General features: G+C 36.1%; 3 protein-coding genes and 1 long non-coding RNA gene across 5 annotated transcripts; 2 read left to right on the top strand and 2 right to left on the bottom strand.

Moving 5' to 3' along the window:
* Nucleotides 1-2,273: 2,273 nt before the first annotated feature.
* Nucleotides 2,274-7,105, bottom strand: DEG8 (Trypsin family protein with PDZ domain-containing protein). 2 transcript variants are annotated; one of them, XM_028067903.2, is made up of 13 exons: nt 6,774-7,105; nt 6,081-6,214; nt 5,114-5,196; nt 4,913-5,011; nt 4,704-4,770; nt 4,284-4,359; nt 4,123-4,189; nt 3,590-3,807; nt 3,405-3,472; nt 3,106-3,185; nt 2,914-3,000; nt 2,734-2,841; nt 2,274-2,629 (listed from the first exon to the last, which is right to left on the bottom strand). In XM_028067903.2, the coding sequence occupies exons 1-13, from the start codon at nt 6,932-6,934 to the stop codon at nt 2,501-2,503; spliced, it is 1,377 nt and encodes a 458-aa protein (XP_027923704.1). In that variant the 5' UTR covers nt 6,935-7,105; the 3' UTR covers nt 2,274-2,500. The 2 variants fall into 2 exon arrangements, with proteins under 2 accessions (XP_027923704.1, XP_027923703.1); XM_028067902.2 differs by having other exon boundaries at nt 6,081-6,220; nt 6,774-7,103.
* A 755-nt stretch (nt 7,106-7,860) lies between these two features.
* On the top strand, nt 7,861-11,724 carry LOC114182125 (ATP-dependent RNA helicase). The gene is made up of 2 exons (XM_028068902.2): nt 7,861-10,514; nt 11,242-11,724. Exons 1-2 carry the CDS (start codon nt 8,095-8,097, stop codon nt 11,294-11,296), a joined length of 2,475 nt encoding a protein of 824 aa, XP_027924703.2. The 5' UTR covers nt 7,861-8,094; the 3' UTR covers nt 11,297-11,724.
* Nucleotides 11,725-12,317: 593 nt separating this feature from the next.
* Nucleotides 12,318-23,051, bottom strand: LOC114181806 (thyroid adenoma-associated-like protein). Its single transcript, XM_028068369.2, has 4 exons — nt 19,505-23,051; nt 18,979-19,229; nt 16,846-17,436; nt 12,318-14,950 (listed from the first exon to the last, which is right to left on the bottom strand). Exons 1-4 carry the CDS (start codon nt 22,808-22,810, stop codon nt 12,553-12,555), a joined length of 6,546 nt encoding a protein of 2,181 aa, XP_027924170.2. The 5' UTR covers nt 22,811-23,051; the 3' UTR covers nt 12,318-12,552.
* LOC146886678 (uncharacterized) lies at nt 22,943-25,741 on the top strand. Its single transcript, XR_014994676.1, has 4 exons — nt 22,943-23,074; nt 23,995-24,094; nt 24,213-24,285; nt 25,505-25,741. It is a non-coding gene; the product is annotated as an uncharacterized LOC146886678 (long non-coding RNA).
* The last annotated feature ends 217 nt before the right edge of the window (nt 25,742-25,958 follow it).

The following is a 25,958-nucleotide window of genomic DNA, read 5'->3' as shown; positions in this document are numbered from 1 at the left end:
CTACAAATCGGGGTTAATTCATTTCTTGTTGAACCACCAATAGTGCACGAAGTGATACAACACAGTTGCCTCCAACGATTACAACCAGAGGTAAAGGAAGAAGATTGAGACTGTAACATACCTATATAATGGGATTGCAGAAAGAAGAACATTGCAGCAATACCAATACCAATTGAGAATGGAGGAACAAGATTGCTAAAACTCATCAACTGCCCAAACATTCCCTACCAAAACCCTAGCTCACTTATTTATCCCCAAATATCTAATTAAGCCACATGTGCAGTACACGTAACACACCCTAATACAAAATCGTGCCACATGTACAATGTTCCATTAATGATTTAAACGGCGTTACAGAAAAGGACCAAATAAAACACGAATTGCAAAAATGAGGACCATTTTAAACATTCTGTGAAAATGAGGACCATTCGCAACAAACACTACGAGAATGAGGACCAAAAAGGTATTTAAGCCTAAAAGAAATATTTAATAAACATGTACGCAAATATACGCATTAAACTTTTTTATTTATTAAAAATAGGATGATGACAGTAATATCATGATTACAGATTATGAATTTTACTTGAAAAAAAGTATATATTCAAATCCGTTCTCTTCCTTCCATTGTTTTCTCAAATATCACTTTGTGTATTTCTATTTTTGTTCAATTAAAAAGTGAAAAAGTTAGTGCCGCAAATTCAACCTTATCCATTATAAAGAAGAATCGCTCTAAATCAAATTTAACAACGTTAATTACTGCGAAAAATTGGAGTTAGAATATTGCTTCTATTCAAATAATTTACTTAGTCTTTTAACTGTAAAATAAAAAATAAATAAAAATATTCCCTCTCAATGGATTTAGGAAGCAACAGCATGGAAACAACTTCCAAATTTCCAATGGTGAATTATAAAATTATTTAAATGTCTTTTTAATTCTCATATACCATATAGTTTTATTTAGCTTTTGTAATGTTTTTATTTTAATCCTAATTCTTAGTAAATGATGGAATGTCTCATATAAATTAAAGGGTTAAATATGTTTTTAGTCCCTTAATTTTAAAAGTGAATTTTAGAATTAGTCCATTTTGAAACTTTAGACCAATTTAGTTCATCTTTCGAAATACATGGATTTAGTCCTTTTAATCAAATTTTCTTGAATTTATTTGACATTTTAAATTCATTTCATAATAGTATTTGACTTAACATTGAAGAGAAAATGTGTCAAACACTATAAACAACTCAAATACAACCCTGAAATGTGTACGAAACATCAAATAAATATAACAAAATTTGATTAAAATGACTAAATCCACGTATTTCGGAAGATGAAGGACTAAATTGATTTAAAGTTTCAAAAGAGACTAATTCCAAAATTCATTAAAAGTTAAGGGACTAAAAACATATTTAATCTTAAATTAAGAAATAGATAGATGTTTGCCAATTAATAAAAATTAAAACCAATTTTTTAATATGTGTTAATGATAATAAAGAATTACTTGATGTAATTTTCCATGCCAGAAAAACATGGATTAGAATTTGGAATATTCATGGTTTCAAACACTTTAAACATCTTCCACACGAAATTGATTGGTAGCTCTCAAAATCTGTGTAATGCAGTGTTATTTTCTTTAATCAACATGGAATATCTGTTACAATGTTAATATATTATTGTTAAACCAATCAATAAAGCATAATTTATTTTTTATGTTGGTTTCTGAGTATGTGAACTAGTTGAAAAAAAAGCCAAACACATCACTTTCTTATGTTGTTTCCATTATTTCTTGAGCAGAAATATATGAAACTAGCAACGTTTGACTTTGTTTTTTATCTTACCACTCTTTTCATTTGGAGTATTATATTTGTTACTAATCCAACCAAGTTTTGCACGCAAGGAATCATAGTTTGACTTAAGAAATAACGTATCGAATATTTTGAACTTTTTATGTCGAAATAGATTGAAATGGAAAAAAAAATTAACAATGTTTTATATGAATGCTAAAATAATTAACAATGTTTTGCACACAAGGAATCATATTTTGACTTAAAAAATAACCTATACTCACCTTTTTAGGTATTGTGAAATTATACAAACCGTTCCAACTTTTCATTAGGTATTGTATATTAGGGTATTAAAGACCAATATGCCAACAAAATCCATGCCAAGACGTGTATAAGATCGGTCTATCTTAAAATTCCTTTTATTTTAAGACGTGAAATATAGAAAATGATTTAAATTTTAACATATGACAGACCTAAATTTTGATACATAATACTTTCAGATAATGTTAAAGTCCATTCAACAGAAGAGACCAAATCGAGTTTTTTTTACAAAAATAAAGACTCAATTGAATCGCATCATACTGCTATTATAAGATCCTGATTACACATACGAATTACTTTCTTTTCTATTTTGCTAATTGTACAACAAAATATTGTCTGCAAATATAATACATTTGTGGGTGTATAACAACACATCAATGCACATAAACCAAAAACCATTTCAAGAACTTTGTTCCTCAAGTACCACAGGCAGCTCCAACTTTTCATTACCCCTCTGAACCATCAACACCACTTTATCTCCTACATTATACTCATCCAATGCTTTCAACAACTCTGCTTTGCTCTTCACCTGCCAAAGATGCACCAAACTTATAATCAAATTAATTAACACAAGTTTATTATATGCATTACCTAAGGAAAGTTAACAAAAAAATTCTTCAGAAGAGAACTCACAGGCTTATTGTCAACTGCAACAATGATATCTCCAAGGACTATATTTCCAGCAAATCCCCTTGTGGTGGGATTTAACCCAGCTTTGGCAGCAACACTATTTGCAGGAACCTGAGGAACACAAGTTCAACAGAGTTAAACAATGATTTATAAGTGTAACAAGAGAGAATCTTGTGGATTTACCAGAAGAACAAGAGCTCCATTTCGAACATTAAGTTGGTTTGCAATTAAGTCCGGTGCAATATCCACATCTAAACCAGCTCTAACAACCTTCAATCACAAATTATAAACCTTGTAATGTTAATAAGGATACCACAGCAAAGTTGAAGACTTGCTACATTCTTTTTGCATATTTTGGTTCCATGAAACACTTACTTTTCCAAACTGAATGAGTTGAGGAACAATTCTTAATACAGTTGAAGATGGGATTGCAAATCCTACACCAGCTGATGTTCCTGCAATAGCAAGAAAAGAAACAAAAACATGAAGCATGCAAAACTAGAACTTGCAGCTTAAACAGTCATTTCTCCATGCAAAGTAAAGTGAATGAATCAACAATGTAATGAAGGAAAAAGTGGTAGAATTGTGTTTACAAGTGAACCCAAAAGATTTTCTCAGCTACAATTTTCATATATACATCAATTCCTTCTGATTGTGATGGTAAAATAACTTGCCTGTCTGAGTAAATATTGCAGTATTAATCCCAATTAAGCTTCCTTTGGAATTGAGAAGAGGGCCTCCACTGTAAGCATCACAGGAAAAGTAAGAAATGCAGCATTTTATATAACAACCAGTTAACACTCGATAGCATCATGAAAAAAATAAAAAGAAAACATTTTGACCAAGAAAACATTGTAACCTGTTCCCAGGATTTATTGCTGCATCAGTTTGAACACCACCACCAATTGTTACCCCAGTTTGACTAAAGATATCTCGGTTAAGTCCACTTATAACACCAACTGTGAGGGTGTGATCAAAACCAAATGGATTTCCAATTGCCAAACATTGTTGCCCAACTTTTAGAGACGATGATTGCCCCACCTTGATAGGCCTTAAAATATCTTTAGGGGCATCTACCTGTATTTGTGGATTTGTTAATACTTGTCATGTGTATGCACAATTTTATTAACAAGAAAGCAACTTTTAGTAACATGTAATGAACTAAAGAAAAAGACAAACCTTTAGAATTTCAATGATGAATCAATCATTTGATGGAACAGATTATTATAAAAGTAAAACAGAAGACCTCATATGTTAATAGGAACCTTAGTAACAACAAAAGAATATCCAACTTGGAAGAAAAAATGATATAGAGTGCAACAGAGATGTTATGGAAATCAGACAATTGATTTACAGAAGAAATAAGTTCAGAAAGTAAAATAGAAATCATGCCTTCAAGACAGCAAGATCCTTTAAACGGTCAGCTCCGATGAGTCTACCTTCAAAATTCTTTTGTAACCTTTATAATTGAAAGAGTAGAAATCAGAATTACATATGTTGAAACTGAAATTTGACATTATATGCAAAGAAAAAACAGTCTACATGAGCCTCACCCTTCTGATGCTAGAATATTAACTCTGGCAACCACCTCACCAGCCTTCGGGTTTTTTGAAAGGGCATTGCCAACTACTGAATAATACAAGAATGTAACAATCACATGTCAGCACCTGGTCTTGCAAGCCTACTGAATACACTGAGATTGGGAAAATATGCATACAAATTAACAAGCGCATAGTACAGAGCTTTCCATCAGAGCACAGCAAATACATTAGGCAAGCAGAAAAATGGAGCTAAAGATTTCAAAGAAAGAGCAAAAAGGAGATAAATCAAAAGATCCACATACGAGAAACCTTATCCATTCACACGGAGAGGTCAACAAAATCTTACTGAAGAGATCAAAAGCTAAATGTGTTTGTGTTATTTTAGAGATTGAAGCCAAACATAACATAGAAACTGTTCCCCCTGATTCTCACCATGATAATTTGTCACAATGTGGCCCTCCTCATCCCACACTACTCCCGAACCGTTTCCTTCAGGAATCTGGTAGTATAGATACAAAAAACAAATTAAACTGTTTCATATTCTAGTGTAGGACAATAAAAAAACCTATCATGCTTATTAGATAGAGTACTGAGTTATTATAGATTTAACATGAGATATTATAGATTAAGTACTGAGTTACCTCAACCACACCAGTTATATTAAGCTGAGGACGTAATGTCACATCAAAAATGTTAACAACAGAATATGTGTTTTTTTCAAATAGTTGGACAATTCGATCCTGCCAATCACAATGAATTGGAATTAACTATTGCTGCAACAGTATAAGAAATATGTCATGCAGACACTACAGACAAAATAGGGGCTATAGTTGAAAGCTGACCTCTATGGGAAAGAGTGGCCCAGAAGAAAACACAGGAGGGGTTACTTCTTCAAGTGTTACTGATGGATCCCCCAATGCCAGGGCTGTACATTTACAAGTTATGACATGAAGATAAACTTTTCTGGTAAATACTAAAAGAGACTTGCATAAGAGAATATAATAACAACATGTTTATAATGAAAGAAAATAGAAAAATAGAACACGCTGCTACAATTCGCTGACTGCACTTCACTTGTTATGTATTTATTACAATTGGTGACATGTAACAACTATGAACTCATGACACCATCAAGGACCTAGAATCACTGCACACACATTTCAGACAGTCCAGGGTATAATCACGATCTAATGGCTTTCTTTTTTCTTCTAATATTATATGAATTTTATGAAGGATAAAAAAACATAATTAAAGGTTAAGATTCAAAGTTCTTTCTATCTGACTACAGAATATCTTCCTCCCACCATTGGCAACTCACAGTTCCATGTCCATATTATAAACTACTAGTGAAATACACCAAATCAAAGGTGGTCCATCTCACTAGCATTTACAAAGATATAAATATAAATATTTTAGCAAATTAGCAATACCCTGTTGATGATAGTTTAATTGTCATGCACTATGGGCGTAAAGATTTTTACATGGTCAAATAATTAGAATTGGGTAATATTGTATCTTCCTACAAATCCTCATAACACTTTATAAAGAGAGTATTAGAAAATACGCTTAATGTCCAGAAAATATAAAAAAATTCTATTATTTCATTATCTAGTAAATAGGAGAATCAGTAGGAAGAGAATATAGGAAGTATTAGAACTATTCTTAGAAATCGCTTTAGATATGTTTTCCGAAGTAATCATTATGAAAGTCTAACAATTTTACCATGCCATACATACATAGCAATAGTTATGAACTTACGAAGATATAGTCAATCAAACAAGCTGAACACAAAAGCAGAACCGTGCGGACCTGACATGTACCTTGAAGAACATAAACAGGAAAACACAGTTAAACTCGCCACTAACACACGTCGTGTTGGAGATAGAACAAGCTTCTTCACCATTGCATCAAAATCCAAAGTTTTATCTTGAACTTGAATTGTGCTGCCGCTACATGTGTATTCAATCAAACATGCACACGTCAATCAAAGTTTCAACCCCACAAAAAAAATAAAAAATAAAGAAGCAACACCAACAACGAAAACGCACTCTTGATGCACAAAGACTCAAACTTTGCAAATGCAAACACAAAAGACACACACCCAATTGCAGTTTGTCATGAAAAACTTATGTTTTTTCACAGTCAATTACGAAGGAGAAAAAAAATTACGCACTCCTAATGTAAACTTATATTGTCATTCAATCACCAATTATCATGTATGATAAATTTAACGACTTTTGTTGTAACTACCTTAACACTCATGTCAGTTTTTAATAACACTTTTTTCCCACTGCTTCTTATGCAAACTTTTTGAAAACAGAAAACAGAAAATGCTTTTCCAAACCAAACACCCCCTTAGTTTGAAGATGAAAATGGACTCTAGCATGCACAAAGACTCAAACTTTTGAAATGCAACCACAAAAGGACCACACCCAGTGCAGTCTTTTACGGAAATCTCAATTTGCAAAACCAATGGGGATACATAGCGTAATGGGGGCGAACCTGTTGGATGAAACGGCGTCGTTTGGGGAGTGTCGGGAGTGAGAGCAGACAGAGGACATTCCATCGAAGCAAATCTCACGGCGGCTGAGGACACAGCTTCTTCTTCTTCTGTGGGTTGGCACTCTCACTGACCACAAATTGCATGCTGACAGAACTAGCATTTCTGATTTGAGGTGAAAATTGGAGTGAAAGAAGGTAAATTTGGAAGCTGAATTTTCGGGAGTGGAAGGAAGAGGGATAAGGGGTCAAGGGTGGCTCTATGATTATGGAATTTGAGATATTAATGTCATGTTTTCTGACAGCAGAATCTATGGTTCAATATTTAAAACAAAGAAAAAAATCTTGTGTTCTGTTTGTGATTTTCTCCGATGAAATTGAAATTTTATCTCATAAAATATATGATCGGTTAATACAAATACTTCTTTTGTATATTATAGAAGTAATTTTTTTTTTATGGAAAAAAAAGGTACAAAAGATATTTATAGACTTATACTAAAAAATTATCCTTTATTTTTTATTGAAAAACAGTATAAGCATGGATTTTTTAGATTGAAAAAATGCACTGGAAGAAGTGAATTATCAAATTAAAATTTTGCTCCAACAATAGTATTTAAAAAAAGTGTCAAAATTTTGCTCTGAAATTTAAAAATACAATGAATGAGTGGAATTGAATTAAATTAAATTAATTTAGAGATTAATTTTAGTCATTCACATTATTCTCGGATTAAAGATCTTATATTGCTAGTTAATAAAAAGAAAAATACTTGTATTGAATTTTAAATCAATTATTATAAATCTTACAATTTCATTATACAAACTAGTGTACAATTGGATCATTTAATAAAACTTTTTAATGCTTGTAAATTAAATTTTTAAAAGTATTGTTTAATTGAGAAAACTTTTTTATTATTCAAAAGTTCTATTACAGAAAACAATTTATAAGCAATTGAATCAATTTTCTATGTAAATAGACATTTGAGAATGTATTACATGTACGCTTAGAGAAACTAAATTATGTGCTATGAAAATATTTACTTTGCTTAAAATTGTGCAAGAAATAAATAAAAGCCATCAAAAGATTACATTGATGAAGCCCTAGATTTTCTTCGACGTCTAAATCCCTAACCAGACCCTTCCCTAAAATTCCTCTCATTCATTCTCTCAAAACACACTTCCACGCCCTAATTATCAAATATTAAATTTATCCAACCCCTTCTCTTTCCCTCTAATTTCCGCCATTGAACAGAACAAAATAAAAAAACCCTAATCTGAATGCCCCACTTCTGTGTCCTCTTTCATTCTCTCTGTTGAACCTATTCCAATGGCTAGAGGCCTCTTCCACTTGTGCACACGCAAGAGAACCCTCTCAAAGCTTCAAGCTCTTCTCTTCAACCACTCCCAATTCCACACTTTTCAGAACCCGGTTTCCCCAATTTCGACCCGTTTCTCAAACCCGCTCCTTCGGCCGAGATTCTCCCAAAGTTCGAGACTTCCCGGCGAAAGATTCCTCCCCGCAAGACCTTTTTCCGCCGCCGGAGATGAGGGCGGCGGCGGCGGCGGCGGCGAGACGCCGATAGCTGAGTTCGACGCAGATTGTGGTAAGAACATTGATTTTGAGCTTGAAAATGAAGATAGTAGTAGTATTAATGGTTTTTGTGAACATGGGGTTGTTGCAAACGATGGTAGTAAAGAATGCAATTTAGAAATTGTTGATTCTTTGCAAGAATGTAGTAGTATTAGTAGTGGTAGTGATAATGGCGATGAGTTAGGGAAGAAGAGTGAGGAATTTGACCATGTGGCATCACGTGACCCTGTCGAGTTGTACGGCGAAATGTGCAGTGGGAAACGGGGTGCAAGTCTGGATAGGTCAGAGGTAGAGGTGCTGCGAGAAGTGTGCGTTTGGTTTGCCAAATCAGGTTGGGCATCCAATCAGGCCCTTGCTATTTATATTGGTTTGTCATTTTTTCCCACAGCAGCACACAAGTTCCAGAGCTTTCTCATGAAGAAATGCCCTGTTGATGTTGCCAAGTACTTGGAGTATCTTGGGCCGAGCCAAGAGGCAGTGAGTTTTTTGTTTCCAATATTTGTGGAATTTTGTTTGGAGAAATTTCCTGATGAGATAAAGAGGTTCAGGGGTATGGTTGAGTCGGCTGACCTCACCAAGCCACACACTTGGTTTCCATTTGCAAGAGCGATGAAACGGAAGATTATTTATCATTGTGGACCGACGAATAGCGGCAAGACGTATAATGCATTGCAGCGGTTTATGGAGGCGAAAAAAGGGATTTATTGTAGTCCACTTAGGTTGTTGGCTATGGAAGTTTTTGACAAGGTTAATGCAAAGGGGATCTATTGCAGCTTGTTGACCGGGCAGGAAAATAAGCGTGTACCGTTTTCAAATCATGTTGCATGTACTGTGGAAATGGCATCGACACAGGAATTGTATGATGTGGCAGTTATTGATGAGATTCAGATGATGGCAGATCCTAATAGGGGGTATGCATGGACAAGGGCTCTCCTTGGGTTGAAGGCTGATGAGATACATTTGTGTGGTGATCCTAGTGTTATGGATATTGTCAAGAAGATCTGTCAAGACACTGGGGATGAGTTGTATGAACAGAATTATGAGAGGTTCAAACCGTTGGTGGTTGAAGCTAAGACGCTGCTAGGAAATCTTGAAAATATTCGGTCTGGGGATTGTGTAGTTGCATTCTCTAGAAGAGAGATATTTGAGGCTAAGTTGGCAATTGAGAAGCAGACTAAACACCGTTGTTGTGTGATATATGGTGCTCTTCCACCTGAAACTCGTAGACAGCAGGCTAGTTTGTTCAACGACCAAAGCAATGAATATGATGTTCTGGTGGCCAGTGATGCAGTGGGAATGGGCCTGAACCTTAACATCAGAAGGGTGATTTTTAATAGCCTTACAAAGTACAATGGTGACAAAATGGTTCCTGTTCCGGCATCGCAGGTTAAGCAAATTGCAGGAAGAGCTGGCCGGAGAGGATGCCTATATCCTGATGGACTTGCCACAACCTTGCATTTAGATGATTTGGACTACTTAGTTGAGTGTTTGAAACAACCTTTTGATAATGTGAAAAAGGTAGGCCTGTTTCCATACTATGAACAGATTGAATTGTTTGCAGGGCAACTTCCGGATTTGACATTCAGCCAGATATTAGAAAAATTTGGTGAAAGTTGCCGTTTGGACGGGTCATACTTCTTGTGTCAACATGGTCACGTCAAGAAGATTGCTAATATGTTAGAGAGGGTCCAGGGATTATCTCTAGAAGACCGTTTTCATTTCTGTTTTGCTCCTGTCAATGTTAGAGAACCAAAAGCTATGCACCATTTACTTAGATATGCAACATCTCTTGGTCAGAAGCTCCCTGTAAATGTAGCTATGGGCATGCCAAGAAGTTCTGCTCGAAATGATGCTGAACTCCTAGACCTTGAGACTAGGCATCAAGTATTATCTATGTATTTGTGGTTGTCCAACCAATTTGATGAGGAGACATTTCCTTATGTGAAGAAAGTAGAGGCAATGGCTTCAGAAGTTGCTCACTTACTGGGTGAATCTCTTGTCAAAGCTAACTGGAAACCTGAATCAAGGAATAAAGAGAAACAGAAAACTGGAAAAAATGAAAAGCAACTAGAAACAGGGAGTGCAGTTCAATTACAAACTGTAAAACGGGGAATGGACTATTCAAGGCAACAATCACTGATAAAATTGTACAAGAAGTAAGTATCCCTGGATCTATCTGTCTACCATCTTTATCCAAGTGTTTGTTTAATTTCACCAGATGTGAATGCAAAGATCTCTTTTGCCGCAAAACTTCTTCTGTTTTTACTATCTAAGCATATGGTTTCTTTATCTAAGTGAAAGGCTGGCTATGATGATTATCTTGTGTGATTTTGGCGGCTCATCATTGTGGCATACAAATAATGGTTGTTGTTGAAAACATTATTAGAGGGGGTAACATGCTACGGTTAATGATAAAAAGGGTCTAATTCCAAATGAACAAATATTATATTATATGGACTGGGACGAAAGTAAATATATTAGAAGGATTAAAACAAAATAGCAAGGACAAAAAGCAAAAGAAAAATTATTTTAAGGATCAATAGTCATACAACAATTTTTAGATTCCAAAAGCAAAGTACAACTTCATTTCGAGGATGAAAAACTTGTAAGTTCAAAGTTATTTTCTGGTGCTATGTTTTCTAAATTTTTTACCTTTGGCTGAACTTTTATTTCTATGATAGGAAATCAGAAGGATCCATGGATTGAGAAATAAATTACTGTTGAAGTCTGAAGCTTCTGATTTATCAGAAAGTAGTTATGAATGTATTGAATGCGTTCAAAATCCAATGCTTTTTATATGCTCTATCGTTCCCTTTTTTCTGTCATCTACTTATCTATCCCATGATCGGTGTTACCTGACTACAAGGTTTTTCTTTTTTTCAGGAATCGTCATGAAAATTCTTTACAGCTTGATAAGTCAAAGAAAGTAGCTAGCTAAATTGTCATGACCCTAAGGTAGTTCTAACATTCTCTCTTCTGTTGGGGATGGATCTTCGAGGTTTATTTTCTGCGGGATAATATAGGAATTTTCTGAAATGAATATGAAAAGTTAGCCGTTTGATCCAGAAAAAAACCATATATAATAATAAAAATGTAATAATAGAAATGGGAATTCTTGATAAAACTGAATAGTAATAGAAAATATTTTATTTGGGAGACAACAGACAATATCTATTATCTAAATTTCTTTTTGGTTATCCCTAATAAAATATCAGGCCCATCTCTGTACAAATAGAATCGTATATCAAGTACAATGAAAACGCGGATATAGTCGAATGGTAAAATTTCTCTTTAGAATTGTAATTTTATAATGCAAAATAGTTACTCACTTGTACTTATTTTCGCATTTTAAAAATTTTAAACTCATTTATTTTAACATTTAATTTTAAAATGGTCACACTTCATTTCGGTGACAATCCATTTTACCAGAGTATGAGAACATTAAAGTTAATTCTGCTGAGATGGAGTTGTAATAGAAGAGATTATATATACAAAGATTTACCGATTTTCAAGTTCACCAAATGATGAGGTGTGTGAAAATGTAGTCGAGAAATTTTGATTTGTGCATCTTTACTATACTATGGATAAATAGGTCAATCATAATTCCCGTTCAATGGTGTTTTTGAAAACAAATACATGAATTCTTGACTAATTTCGTTATGCTGCATGTTATGATTTTATCCTTTTTGTGGCATACAAGTATCAGGCAAATGCTTCAAGACATTTTTGTGTAATGACCGAGAAGAAATCCTGTTGTTAGCTATAATGTGGTTATAATTGATCTCGAGTATTTACTAAATCTTAGATTTCATTACTCAACTTATTATAATTAAAGTAACTGATTGACTTAATATTGTTCTAAAGTTATATAATTTTTCATAAATATCTGTCATTAACAATCTCTCTATTTTAACTAACAACATTTTGTACTAAAAGAAAGATAATTGATGTAACGGACATTATAGAAAAACAAATATCTTTCATTTATATATTTTGGCCAAAAGTGTAAGCTATGGAAAATAGTTAACGGCCAGGGAGAAAAAGAGACTGTCAAGCAAAATCTGTTAACAGATTACATTCCAATTACAAAATTGTATACACAATCATTGCTGAGGAAATTCTATTGAAGTTTCAAAATTTGCTAAAAGCTCCCATAAACGACTTTTATGTGAAACTACACCTAGTATACAAATCCTAATAAAGAAGAAAATAAGGGTTAAAACTATCCCAGATAGAGCAATTTCGCATCTCAGGAAGCAAGCCATTAGCAACATCACCGGCCATTTTCTCATGTGATTCTACAACTAACTTAAATAGGTTAGAAATCAAAGGGTTTCTAAGAAATGGATTGATGGCTCTTCCAAGAACAACTACATCAGATAGTAGTAGTTTGGCATCATTATTGCTACATACAAGGAAAATGCAGTTAGAAAGAGCATAGAAACCGAGTAAATTTGCATATAAGGGTAAAAATGCATCTTTATGGTTACCCACGCCTCCTATCCAATCATTCCCTTCCTGTTTCACAATATGGTCTTGAGCATATGACACTAGTTGATGGGAAAATCTAGCTCTCCATTCACGTAAATAGCTCCTGAATTCATCTCTGTCAGCCCAGGACTTCAAAATAGGTAGCTTTTCCATATTGGAGCAACAAATTTGACTGATCAACAGTTTCTCTTCATAATGATTGTCAATCTCCTTGTCGAAAACCCGTCTCACAAGATCTCCTTCGGGTGCTACACAGTTTTCAACACGTAATACCCACTGACAAAGATAATCGAAATAATCAATCCAGTGGCCAAAAATGGAAGAGAGATGGTCAAAACAGAGTCTTATCACTCTATCTACTTGGATTGGACCCAATCCAGGAGTATGGTTGCTCCTAGCTTTTTCTTTAGTAAAACACTTCTGAACATCTGAGGAAAGCCTCAATCTAACAGAGTCATCTTCATCTTCCAAAAGCTTAATGCATGTGAGCCACACCTCTAGTACCTGATGAGCATACGAGTTTATAGCTTCATTTTTCACAAAACAAGATGAAGTGTCCAAAGGAATCTGGTTATTCGAAACAAATGAGCCAAGGAACCCAGCCTGCTCAAGCAAACCAGATGCTATCAAAGATTCAGCTGCTGCATAGCGCATACTCGCCGGCTCAGATGATGAACTGCATTGTTTAATCATGTTACAGAAAAAAACAATGCAATCAAACAAACAAACTACCATTTCCTCCTGATGAATTTCACCACATACTGAAAAATCTATTCCGTCATTTGGTATAATAGAACTTGCAAACAACATTGTAATTCTCTTGATGCATACCCCCAGACAACGAACAAGGGTCTCTTGGGTCTTCGCATGTCTTGCTTGCTTGTACAAGAAAACTAATTCATTCCAAAATTGCAATACGGAGTCAAAGTCCATTTCACCAACATAACTTGTACTGGTGCACTTGTCTTGACCCGCCTTTCCAAACTGCAGCAAATTCCAAGCTACAAGGATCTTCAGAATGTAATTTGTACATCTGTGGTGCTTCTCTGATGCCAAAATGTTCACCAAGGTTCCATGAAGGTTAGTTTTTGCCCAGAGTTGAACAGCCATGATGTCATTACGGAATAGATCATGGACCTTACCAGAAGGCTCCGATGCTTTAAGGAACTTCAGCAACCACTTCAGAGTTGCAAGTCGAACTTCATATAATGAATCTGACAAGCAGCAAATCAACCTATCCAAAAGACCAAAGGATGTGTTTTCCATTTCATCTTCAGGAAAGGACTCTGAACTGGGAAGAGAATGCCTTAGTCTCATATTGATTGTCTCTTCCTCATCCATAGGAGCATGAAAAAAACATCCAAAATATGAAATGGCTGCTTGCTCACGAAGTTTGGCAATGGTAGGATCATAATATGACAGGCTATGTGATTCTAAATCTAAGCATTCTGTTGACAGCTCCAATAGCAGCTTGGAAATGGAACGGAAATGTTTTGAGATCTGGCATGTTCTTGCCATATTGACCATTTGATCCAGAACTCTTAAGAATGTTTCATTAAGGATAGGGCATGGGCAATGAGTGGGCCTTGCAATCCATGACCGCAGTAGAAGATCTTGGATCAACTCACCAATGATATGATCTTTCCTTGAGTTATCAGCGAGATTCCTAAAATTTATATCTAGTAAAGCGCTCAATTGCAACAGAATTCCATGAATGAAGTTGAAGGAAACTGGAAAACTAGTTGATTTGATCAGTTTATCTACACAGGGCAACTCGGATATAATATTGTGAAGGACTGCAGGCAATTTCTCATTTGATACTATACTGGTTAGAGCTCTGGATGCAAGAACACGAACTCGTAAATTGCTTTGGGTTGAGCACCTTCTAATCCAAGGCATGAAAAGGAAAGGGTCTAGCTCGTCTCCTGTCTCACCAGCAATTGATGAAGGCTTGAGTCTAGATAAGAGAATCAGAATTGGATACAAGCTCGGATGCAAATTATTTCCACGGATGGACTCTAAATCTCCTGAAGATGCACAACCCAAAAACTCTGTCGCAACTTCCAGTTCATTAAACAGAAATGAATGCAATGATGGATACCTAGGTCCAAAAAATGGTTTAAAAGTCATCAGTAACTGTTCACACCACCTCTGAATATACTCACTCATAACAGACAGTGCTATCCAGAACTAGTAATGATACATATGAAGTTAAGATTTGGACAGTGAGCCCATGGGCTGCATATAACATATCATAACATGAAAAATTGAAAATGTCTCCAGTTAACAACTTTGAAATTATGCAAACATCATTAGTGGACAGTGTGAAGTGATTATGAGCACAGAAAGGAAAGCCACAAACTGCTATCACATTCCATCTACAGTACAAAAATGGACAAATGCCAAGTGAACCATTTCCAAAAATCATCCGATCATACCAATACTTATCAACATACAATATAAAGATTAAAGCAATGCCAGAAACCAGCGAACGTATCAACATTCAGAAAAAGGTAATATAATAACAAATTTATGATTATGCAGATATATACATATATACCTCCAACGTGGGAGATGTTCCAATCTTAGAAATTCATTAAGACTGTGCCCACTTTATCAGTAAGCATGTTATTATCAATGTGATGATTATAGCCAAAGATCAACTCTATCAAAATCTTCGGCTACAAAGTGAAAGCCCGAGAATAGTTTTATAATCTAGCATTTATCATAAAAAGATTAAGATCCAGCTTACTAGTCTTAAATAGTAATCACCGCCTTTCTATAGAAAGTTCTTATACTTCCTTGGAGTTTATTCTCAGATCAGATCCCTTACCTCCACAATTCAGATCAATGCCTGAATTGTCATCAAAATTATCAGGACCGGGAAGTATTTTAACCTACAGCTCTTTAGCAAATTCATTAATTCCATCCTGATGTAAAAAGGAGAATTTACTTACAATACATGTTTGATCATAAGACTTTGAAGGTATAAAAAGTGATTCCATTTCATCCACTTGTCTACCTTTTACTCTTCCTTCGAAGCTTCAATCTCAATACCTTCTTAATTGAATATACTTTTTCTATGCATGTATATAATATGAATAAACAAACTTCCTTACGCGCTTAACAAAGTAAAAATAAGTTTACATATATATGAAAAAATCAGTGTCATTTCAACTATGGTAGCATAACTGCAGACCTAACATGAATTATTATGTATGATAAAAAGCTTATCATACGGATAATCTAACCAAGTAGTACCCTGAAATTGAAATCACTTGAATTACTAGAACTTAAAGCTTAAAAGGGTTTCCTTTAAAGTTGGCCTGTTCTCAGAAATATGTATAAGGAATAATAATAATCACTTAAATGAAACTTTAAGCAGCACTAGGTGTCGAGGTCAATGCAAGCTCATCTTTGTGTGTTGTAAAGGTAAAAAAAAAACTTGGAGTTGGAGAATAGAAAGAACAGCCTTTAGTCATTTGACAGAAATGGACATGTTTGCTGGAAACCGAGGTGTGCTTCACTAGAACAGCTGTTTGATCTCATGTTCATTCTTAACTTCACATGGCACAGAGTGGGTCTCGTAACAGAAACCCTATCTGTCGAAGACTGAAATACCAAAAAAAAGGACCAGTGTCTCGTAAAACAAGTAACGGGGATTTTCCCTATGTCAACAGAGCGGCCCTGATGGCTGTGAATTATGGGATAGCAATCACGACTGCCACTACATAAAAAATGTTTCACCAGAATCTGAATAGGGGCTACAGGCCATACCAATACAGCACACGATTAAAAACTATAATTGCAAGGCATCTCAATGTTCATGGGTATTGCAAGCAGCACCAATATTAGAAGACCATAAAAACTTCCAGGATACATGCATTAAGCAATAAATCAAATTTTAGCAAAAAATTTCTTGGATTGAAATATGAACGTGTTCTTCTCAAATGACATGTTATGATAGCTAAAAGTAAGTAGATCCAACATTCATACCTATGAAAAAATTCAAGCCCAGTTATTGCCCGTCGTGCTGATTCCCGTTTATGAACATTGAGGAATCCGATCATGCGACGAACCAGGGCAGTGTAAGCCAGACAAGCACTGTTTCTAATCTCCCAATACGGTGAAGAGAAAGAACGAATGGACAGAATCAATGCCTCGGCAGAGAAACCAGATGTATCAGTAGACAAGTTGGAGTCATTGAATGCAGCTCTTAGAACATTAAATGCATGTACTGTAGGAATGACACCTTCATCTCTGATCTTTGACGATGTCAGATTGACATTTCTTTCAGCTGCCCGTGTAGAATTATTTCCATTTGCCGAATCCTCTGACTTGCATGGGTCACCATTGAAGCTATTGTTTTCAATCTGATTCAGCATGGACCCATTACCTACATCTATAAGCCACCTTAAGGCCCGTGGCAGAAGCTTCTTTGGGGTGCCTTCTGGCTCTGAAAGGAATAGAGCAATAAATGCAGCAGGTATTCCAGCACTTCTTCTCAGCAAGTCATCCACTACTTGTCCTTTGGCCACAGTTCTTTGCATAAGTTGTTCCATCCAAGACTCTGTCATTCTATGAAGTCTGAAAAGGAAGATACACAACTAAGAAATAGCAAAAACATATGATTTCCGATATAACGACAAAAACTTCCTTATTTAAATCGAACAAACATATTTCTCTTTGTATTATGTATACGAGAGAACATAACATAGCCAAGAATCTTAGTTTCATAAAGTACATTGTATGTGAGCATGTGACCAGATCGTAACTAAAATTTTACAACTCATTTATCACACGTCATAGTTATCTTATGCCGGTATATGTGAAGAAAATAGGAATTTAAATACCAAATTGTTTTTAACATTTATAAGCAAAACATTGATATATAACACAGATTGCACAATACCTCGAAAATATATAATGCGTATTAAGTCTGGAGTTAGAATTATATGGGTCTTGATTGCAGAGTGAATGCTTTATTTCATTAGTTTTCAATTGCTTCCAATTGTCACTGTTAATTCGGAATTATAATTCTAATTTTAAAAAGAATACCAAAATAAATATTTGAAAATGTAGAGGTTACTCAAGAATGCTTTATTTAATTATTTGTCAGTTGCTTACTATTGTCAATGAGAATTAAAAGTTTAATTTTAGAAAGCCCGCTATACCAAACATGATATGTAGCCTTGCGAGTCCAGTTGCAAGATTCAATTTCAAGCTTAGTACTTTACATTATTTGGAATAGATTACAAAAGAAAACTTAAAATTAAAGAGAAGAAGATTTTAGAGTGAATTTGAGAGTGTATGTTCTCTCCTCTTAGGTTTCAATATTTATAGTACATGAGATACAATGGATGAGAGGAAAGAGGAGAATTCTAGAAGATGCTCCTAGGAACTAGAACTAACTAAAGCATGCTCCTAGGAACTAGGACTAAAGCATGCTCCTAGGAAAATGAATCTCCTTTAAGACTATTTATTCTAACAGAAAAAGACAAAAACTTTCATCAAGAGCATCCCATAGCCTGTAAACTTCCATGAGATAAGGATTATATTTATGGATTCACTTCGGTCATGCATTATTTAGTTAATCATGGTCCTTTGTCAAATGCTTTCTAAGTCTATCAAATGATATTCTATCCTCCCACTAATTGGACTTCTGCTATTTTCACTCCAATAAAAGTTATTTTTTTGTCAAAAGGTATCATCAACAAATAATTCCATTCCCGTGTTCTGAACACAGTTTCCGATATATGAACATGTCTTAATTTTGGGTATTTTTGCTATTCTTAAGTCTTTATTATGTGTAAATAAAGTATTTATCTTGTATCTATAATCTTCAGTAAAACAGTCATCTGCCATCTGTTATTATCTTATGATAACATTTATGGGATCAGCTACTGATAATCCTATCAAGGATAGATGACTGCAATTCCAGTATAAATAGGGTCAATTCTCTGTATTTTTTAATTGACAAATTGTATCTCATAATTTACACAGGATACATTTGTAGCCTTCGTATTGATTAGTCATTTCTTCTCTTTTATCCTTCTCTATTCTTTGTTAATATGCATTATCCATTACTCATTTCACAGAAACAAAAAACAGAAAAACAAAAATCCATACCTTGAGTCATTAGAGCAGAGTAATCGATTGCAAAGAGCTGTGAACCCAGCCCTCGTCTTATCAATTGCACCATTATGCTTCATCTTTAAGAGGACTTCTAAAAAGTGATTCCCTATTGTTTTAAGTTGTTCCAAGTCAAGCACAGAATCAGATGAAAAGTCAACAGAATGTCCCTCTAAATCAGATAAATCCGAAGAAGTATTCCTCGGCAATGGCACCTTTCGTATAATAGTCCCCAAAAGAAGGCTCACCTGAGGAAGAAAACATGGTGAAACATTAGGAACAAGAAAGAAATATGTAGACCTAATACCATTACGTATACTGGACCACTCTGACTCCATTCAACATTGAAATAACTAGTACGCCATAATATATTCTATTGGTATAATTTCTACAATTATAGGCGTGCAAATTTACAGTGAAGGAATAATGAATGATAAACTGAAATCTTTACCCCTTTTAAGAGAAAACACCATACTATATTTCAATGCTTTAACAGTTCTTAGACACTGTTCAGGTTAAGTACCTCTTTCATAGCAAGCCAGCAACCAACCATGACTATCTGTTCTGATGATCGGCCATCATCATGAGAAGGTGTTGAATTATTATTCTCACATTCAGATGAATGCATATGCGCATCATATGGTACCTCCATCACAAGATTATCCTCATCAAGCATCTCATCCATGTCTTCAGGCAAATACCAAGCATCTGCAGAAACCACCCATAGTGCCAATGAAGTTATCCTAACTACAAGATCTAGAAGTCTTTCCAACAAATACCTCAGCTCCAAGATGCTAGACGATAAGACATCAGAATTCCAATCTAGTTCCTCAAAAGTATAGCGCAAAGCAAGTAATACACCATGGACAAAGCTGTTTTTGCATGCTTTAGAAAGATCTTGTTCCCCATCTCTTACAGCAGCATCCAGCCAATCAATCATTGATTTCAAATACGTTATTACAGGATTTCGGGATTTATTGGACTGGCTAACTTCATTTACCAATTCAGACTTTGAGCTTAAATGAACAACATTTAGTGAATCTTCAATCAACCAACCTAGCTCCAGCACGTACTTCTTAAATATAAGTCGTAAGGATAGAGCTCCAGCATCACTTTCCCTTACACGTGGACTGCAAACTAATTTCATTGAGGAAGCAATTAGCTTCTTCAGCGTGTCTTCATTAGAAATTCCAGGTAGTGGACTAGGAAAATGGAGTAATATGTGAAATGAATTTTCTCTCAACCTGTCCCAACTATCAACAATTGACCCAACTAACAATAGAGTTGAATCAGATGAAGTCATCCCCTTGTTGTAAGGATAAAGGTGACTTCCCGACAATGAACTATTAGACTCATCACAAATTGATGACTTAATAGACCAAACATTTATCATAACTAAGATGAGATCCATCGCCATTATTTTTCTCTTGTAAGGAGCAGAAGGATAGCACGAGAAAAATAAGAAGCCACTCAACCACCTCATAAAGTGAAAAAGATCATCGGCTCTTTTGATTGTTGATTCCTTATCATTCCCTTTAGAAGGATAAACTTCATTACCTTTAGCATGCTCAAGAGGGCTCCAGTTTCCTTGCTTGAATTGTCTCTCCAGGGCTGTTCGAACCCTAGAGAAGAACTTACGAAACAAGCTGCTCCACTTCATCTGAAAAGCTGAGAAGCAACACCTCATGTTCAGAGGCACAGCTTCCTTCATTAGAGTGAGCTCTAAATGAGAAGGCAAACTAGCTGTCTTGGGGTTTAAGAAAAGAGACTCAGCAGCATCAACACGCAGTGACTCGTCCACATGAGTCAATGCATTTACTAGCCACTGAACATGGATCCTAACATTTATTCCCTTAATGCAAACAACAGCATGGCTTTCAATTCCCAGCCCAGGCTCCTTTTCATTCGCTGAAGGATCTTCTGCCCAATCAATGTCTCCTTCAACCAAAGCAAGTGACCGAGATACCTTCAGCAATGAAACTAGAATAGCAATTCTCTGTTCGAGATTCACCTTCATGTCCAAGCAAACAAGCTCTGTATATTGTAGTCTGTTTTCGTCCCCATTCGGCCCAACCGAGATGAAACTAAGCATGGGAAATATACTGTCCACATCCACTTCCAGTAAAACTGGCAGGGCATAAGTATTTATATTGGTGCGAAGTTTTGATGATCCAGAACCTAGCCCATACAGAACTGGGGGAAGACAATGCCCTCTATAGAGAGCGTATCCTCCTTCAATACCATCACTCTCCCAGAACTCGTCACGTAAACACTCAAGGAAACACTTCAGAAACGATGTGGCAGCGCAGCAGACATCATCATCAATATATGCCTGTGCTGTCTCAAACAGCAGATCTGGAGTCATTTCCAACATTTTCCTCGCTCCCAATCTCTTCGTCAGCAATGCCAATGGAATATATCTCCCCTTACAACGAGACCCCAAAGAAAGAAGATCCGATCCAATCTTCACCAAAAACTCCTTTATTCTCTCCCCACCCTCACAAAGGGAAGACTGAATGTCGAGAAACAGGTCAAAAATGAGATGCACCTGCTTCACTGTTTGACTCAGAGGATCCTCCAAGTTATTCCAAATAATCCTAAGCACCCGCACCCCCATTTCCTCCGGAATTGGCTCATACTCCCCGGAAATATCAGTTAAACCCGCCAACAACGACGCCTTGATCTGCTGCAAACAAATCTGCATCACCGTCAGCGCATGGAAATTGAAGTGACTATCAAAAGGATTCTCACAGAATCTACACAGCTCGGGCAAAACCCCATCATACAACACAGTCTTTATACCACCCACACCACTAAAATGAGCATTAAGCAAGTCCCTAGAAACCGCAGTGAGAACCCCTCTTATTAAACAAAGCCTACTCAATACAGAAAGGCCAGAAATCCCTAAATACAAATCCCCCTTACAAGGAATCCTCCCAATCACATCCCTGACCTCACCAATGTCACCACCACCACCACTCAAATCCAAACCCTGCAAGCTATTATTAAACACCCCTCGAATCAACACCGAACCAAGCTCTTGTTTACTCACACAAACTTGAAAAGCAGCACACATAGCCACACCAGCCGCCACGAGACAGTCCCTCGAAAACGCAGTTGAACTCAAAACACTCAACACAGCACTCACAATCCCTTCCATGACAACACAGCTCTCACCACCCTCGCTTTCGCGAAACTCGGAAGGAAACTTCTGCAGCAAGTAATACAAACAAGACAGAGCCTCCTGGCACTGTTCCATGACAACAGGCGAAGGCCTCTCCGTCTCGGAAACAACGCCGGTTAGGCCATTAACGGCATCGGAGGCAACAAGGACCGCGCAATTTCCCACTACTGCGGCGAGGTAGTCTAGCTTGGGCATGCCAAGGACGGAGAGCGCGGCGCGAGAGACGGCGAAGCGCGGGAAGGCATGGTTGTTATGGAGGAGAGTGCCGAAGGAGGTGGCGAGGATGGAGCGAAACGGCGTGGTTTTGGCGAGGGGAGAAAGGAAGGTTTTGTGAAGGGGGTTGGAGTTTTCGAGGAAGAGGAGGTGGAGGTAGAGTTCGCAGGCAAGGTTAAGAGAAGTTTGAGGTTCGGAGGGAGGATAGGATTGGAGGAGGTGGAGGAAGGTGGAGGCGAGGTTTTTGGCGTGGGAGAGTTGGGAGAGGGTGGAGGAAAGAGTGGTGAAGTGGAGGAGGGAGGAGTGGAAGGGGGAGACAAGAGGGTCGGAGAGGAGGAGGGAGAGGGAGGAGAGGAACGACGGAGGGAAAACCACGGCGGTGTAGGTGTAGCGGTGGCGATGCTGCAAGGCGCGCCACTTCGCCGACGACATGTTCGATGAAATAAATGCCTCTCACAAAGACACACACAGTGTTACTTTATAGTCTTCGAAGAGAAATGAAGGAGGCGACGCGTCGGTGTTCGACGAAATGCCTCACACAGACAGTGAATGTGTGAGTGTGAGTGTCCGTTTTGGGTGTTTAGAGAGAAAAGAGGTGCCGCTATGATGTTCGATGAAATGCCTCACTCAAATGGAGAGTGATCGCTGGGTTTTGGTGTATGGAGGAGAGGGAGGAGGAGGAGGCGCCGCACTAGGGTACGGTTTTCCTTTTTAATTAGGATTAGTTATATTTTGAAGTCTTTTCTGCTATGACCACCAGGGGACACTGTTGGTCTTCCATATTTCAAGAATTGGTAAATTAAATTTTGAATGAAATTAACTTATGTGGTAAATTAGTAGTTACCTAATGGCATTATTTTATAGTGATCACATTATCCCAACTAATGTGCCCAATTAAGAACTTGTTACATTATTATATTTTATTGATATCAAAACAATATAATTTTATTTTTATTTTATATGATATTTTTATAATTTAAAAAATTAAATTATTTATTATTTATTATAATTATATTTTGTAAAAAAAACAAAAAAAAATAATCACTGTAGCACTTCAAATTATGCTTATTTTAAAATTATAATTCTAACTGTTTTATTATCAAATTATACATGTTTTAAAGTTATAATTTTTTTATAAATTTATAATTCTTAAAAAATTTTTATCTCATTGTCATATACAAACTAAAATTGGAATATTTAATTATTTTTTATAATTATTATTACTTTTATTTTATTTATAATTTAATTTAGTATATTATTTCTAAAAACTACTTCATTTTGTTTATTGATTTTCAGATTTTATCTGAATTTTTAAAATATGAATTTCTAGAAGTTAAGACATGATTTTTTCTAACTTATATTTAAATTAAAGACTAAATATGATTTTTTTCATGTATAAATTTTGGAATTTGTCCATATTCTAAACATAGATAGAATTTAGTCCTTAAATTTTAAAGATAAATGTATATAGCTCTCTTGATAGTTGTAAGTTTTATTTTTTTCAGTTTTATAAGCATTTTGGACTTGGCTTTTTCGTGGATTCAAGGCCAGTCTATTGGGGGACCCCAATACCCCTTTCTTCTCCCTAACCCCTTTCATTCTGTCTCACTTTGCAGAAAACAATTTTCTTTTCCCTCTCTTTTCTCCAGCAAAGAGCTCTGCTAGGACACAAAGATCCTTCCAACTGAGAGCTAACTAAGAGCATTCTACCTCCAAGTAAGTCGAATCTTGAAGCTCCTTGGTCCTTTCTCCCTCCATTTTATCGTGTGGGTACATTGGTCTGGTTAGAGTTTAACCTTTTACGTTCGTTTTGTCCTGGTATTCCTGTTTTCAGCTCACTGTTTAATTCTTGGAGTTGTGGTGCTCCTTGGTTTTGTACCTGTTTGCGTTTGCTAGCATCTAAGCAGGTAAGAGAAGCTAGGGTTTACATTTTCAAAATATTTTCCCTACTTGTTTGGTCTGTTTTTATGGATTTGGTGATTGAATGAGCTTGTGGTTGCATGAAATTGTATGATGTGTATGAGTGCATGGTTGAGCGAGGTGTTGTAGGTGCGAACAGGTGAGAAACTTGTTGATCTCGCCCAAGCGGGTGACCCTCGCCTAAGCGAGAGTAACAGGAACTCACCCCTGGTTCCAACACAAGTTGTTGCTTAGGCGACTAAGTGTGTTTTGGAGCGAAAAGCGGTCTCGCTTAGGCGAGACGCTTTCGCCTGAGTGAGAACTCACTGGAACCCTGCAACACTCACTATCGAGCTCTCGCCTAGGTGAGAAGGGCTCGCTTGAGCGAACAGACTCCTTTTGCTTGAGCGAGAACCTTTAGCTTGGGCGAAGGCTTTGGCGGGAGGTGTTGTGTTGGCTGCTGATTGTTCCCTGATTGTTTTCTTTACTGTTCCTTGCTCGATATAGGTGATCATGCTTGTTATGTATGCTTGGATGGGACTGAAATGATTGTGTTGTTATGTAATGAGCCATGATTTGGTTGGGTTGGACATTGGTATGCATTTATAAAGTATGAGATTGAATGGGATCTTGTTATTTTGTGTATAAATTGGAAAACATGATTGTATGGTTGGTGGTGGTTTAGCCTGAGAATTGGATGCTTGATATGGCATGTGGATTTTGTTAGTAAAAGAGTTTCAAGGGAAACTCTTGGTGATGGTGGTTAGTGCATACCTTGATATAGGAGATGTCTAGATAAAGGAAGGTATCATGAACTCTAATAATTATTCATGCTCATATAAAGTAGAATAATATATGTGGTGAGAGTAGCAGGAAGTGTCTTGGGACGTATTGGGCCCAAGGCATTAAAGGATTTACCATGTGTGTGGTTGGGTGATAACCCCTTGCGTCTAGACTTTGCAGAGTTTAGAAACCAGCACAGGTACATACTTCCTTTAGAATTCTATATCAAGAGTATGATCCGGATATTGAGTCTAAGAGTCTTGAAATTGTTTGCTTTCGCATGATTTGGGTGCCTATTGCTTGCTTATTTATAACATGTTTCATTATTTGCTTGCTCAATAACATGTCAAAATATTTCACTCTAGCTTACCCTTCTATTTGTGTTCTGTGTTGTGTTTGGTTTTTTCTTTTTTCCGATGATCACCAATTAATTGGTGTGAGCAGATGTGGATATCTCAGTGATCGTTCAGGTGATGGAGATGCAGTTGTTTATGCTTGGTCTTGATGTTTTCATGCTTTTCTTGGGGAAACAATTGTGTTTCTTTATTTTGTAAACCCCCCTGCAGCCTTTTGGACAACTGTTCCATTTTAATTTTGTCCTTATGGCATCGTGGTTTGCCTAAACTTTCTTCTCAGTATGCTTATGGATAACTATATCGGTGGATCCTCCATAATTTTTGTCTGATGCTCTATTTTATATTATAATTATATGATGTTTAATTTCAGTAAATTTATTCTATTTAAAAAGGGATGTCACAATAGTTGTGTTAAATTTTTATAACATATCAAATGTGGTATTTCAGACTCATATTTGAACAGTTAAATTATTATATTCATTTTTGAAGTTTGGGACCAAAATGTATTAAAGTGTAGTATAAGGACAAGTTACAATTTCACA

This window comes from Vigna unguiculata, chromosome 4, assembly GCF_037176805.1.
Source record: "Vigna unguiculata cultivar grain cowpea cultivar isolate G323 ecotype 2 chromosome 4, ASM3717680v1, whole genome shotgun sequence".
Lineage (NCBI taxonomy): Eukaryota > Viridiplantae > Streptophyta > Magnoliopsida > Fabales > Fabaceae > Vigna > Vigna unguiculata.
This window is presented reverse-complemented; position numbering and strand designations above follow the sequence as displayed.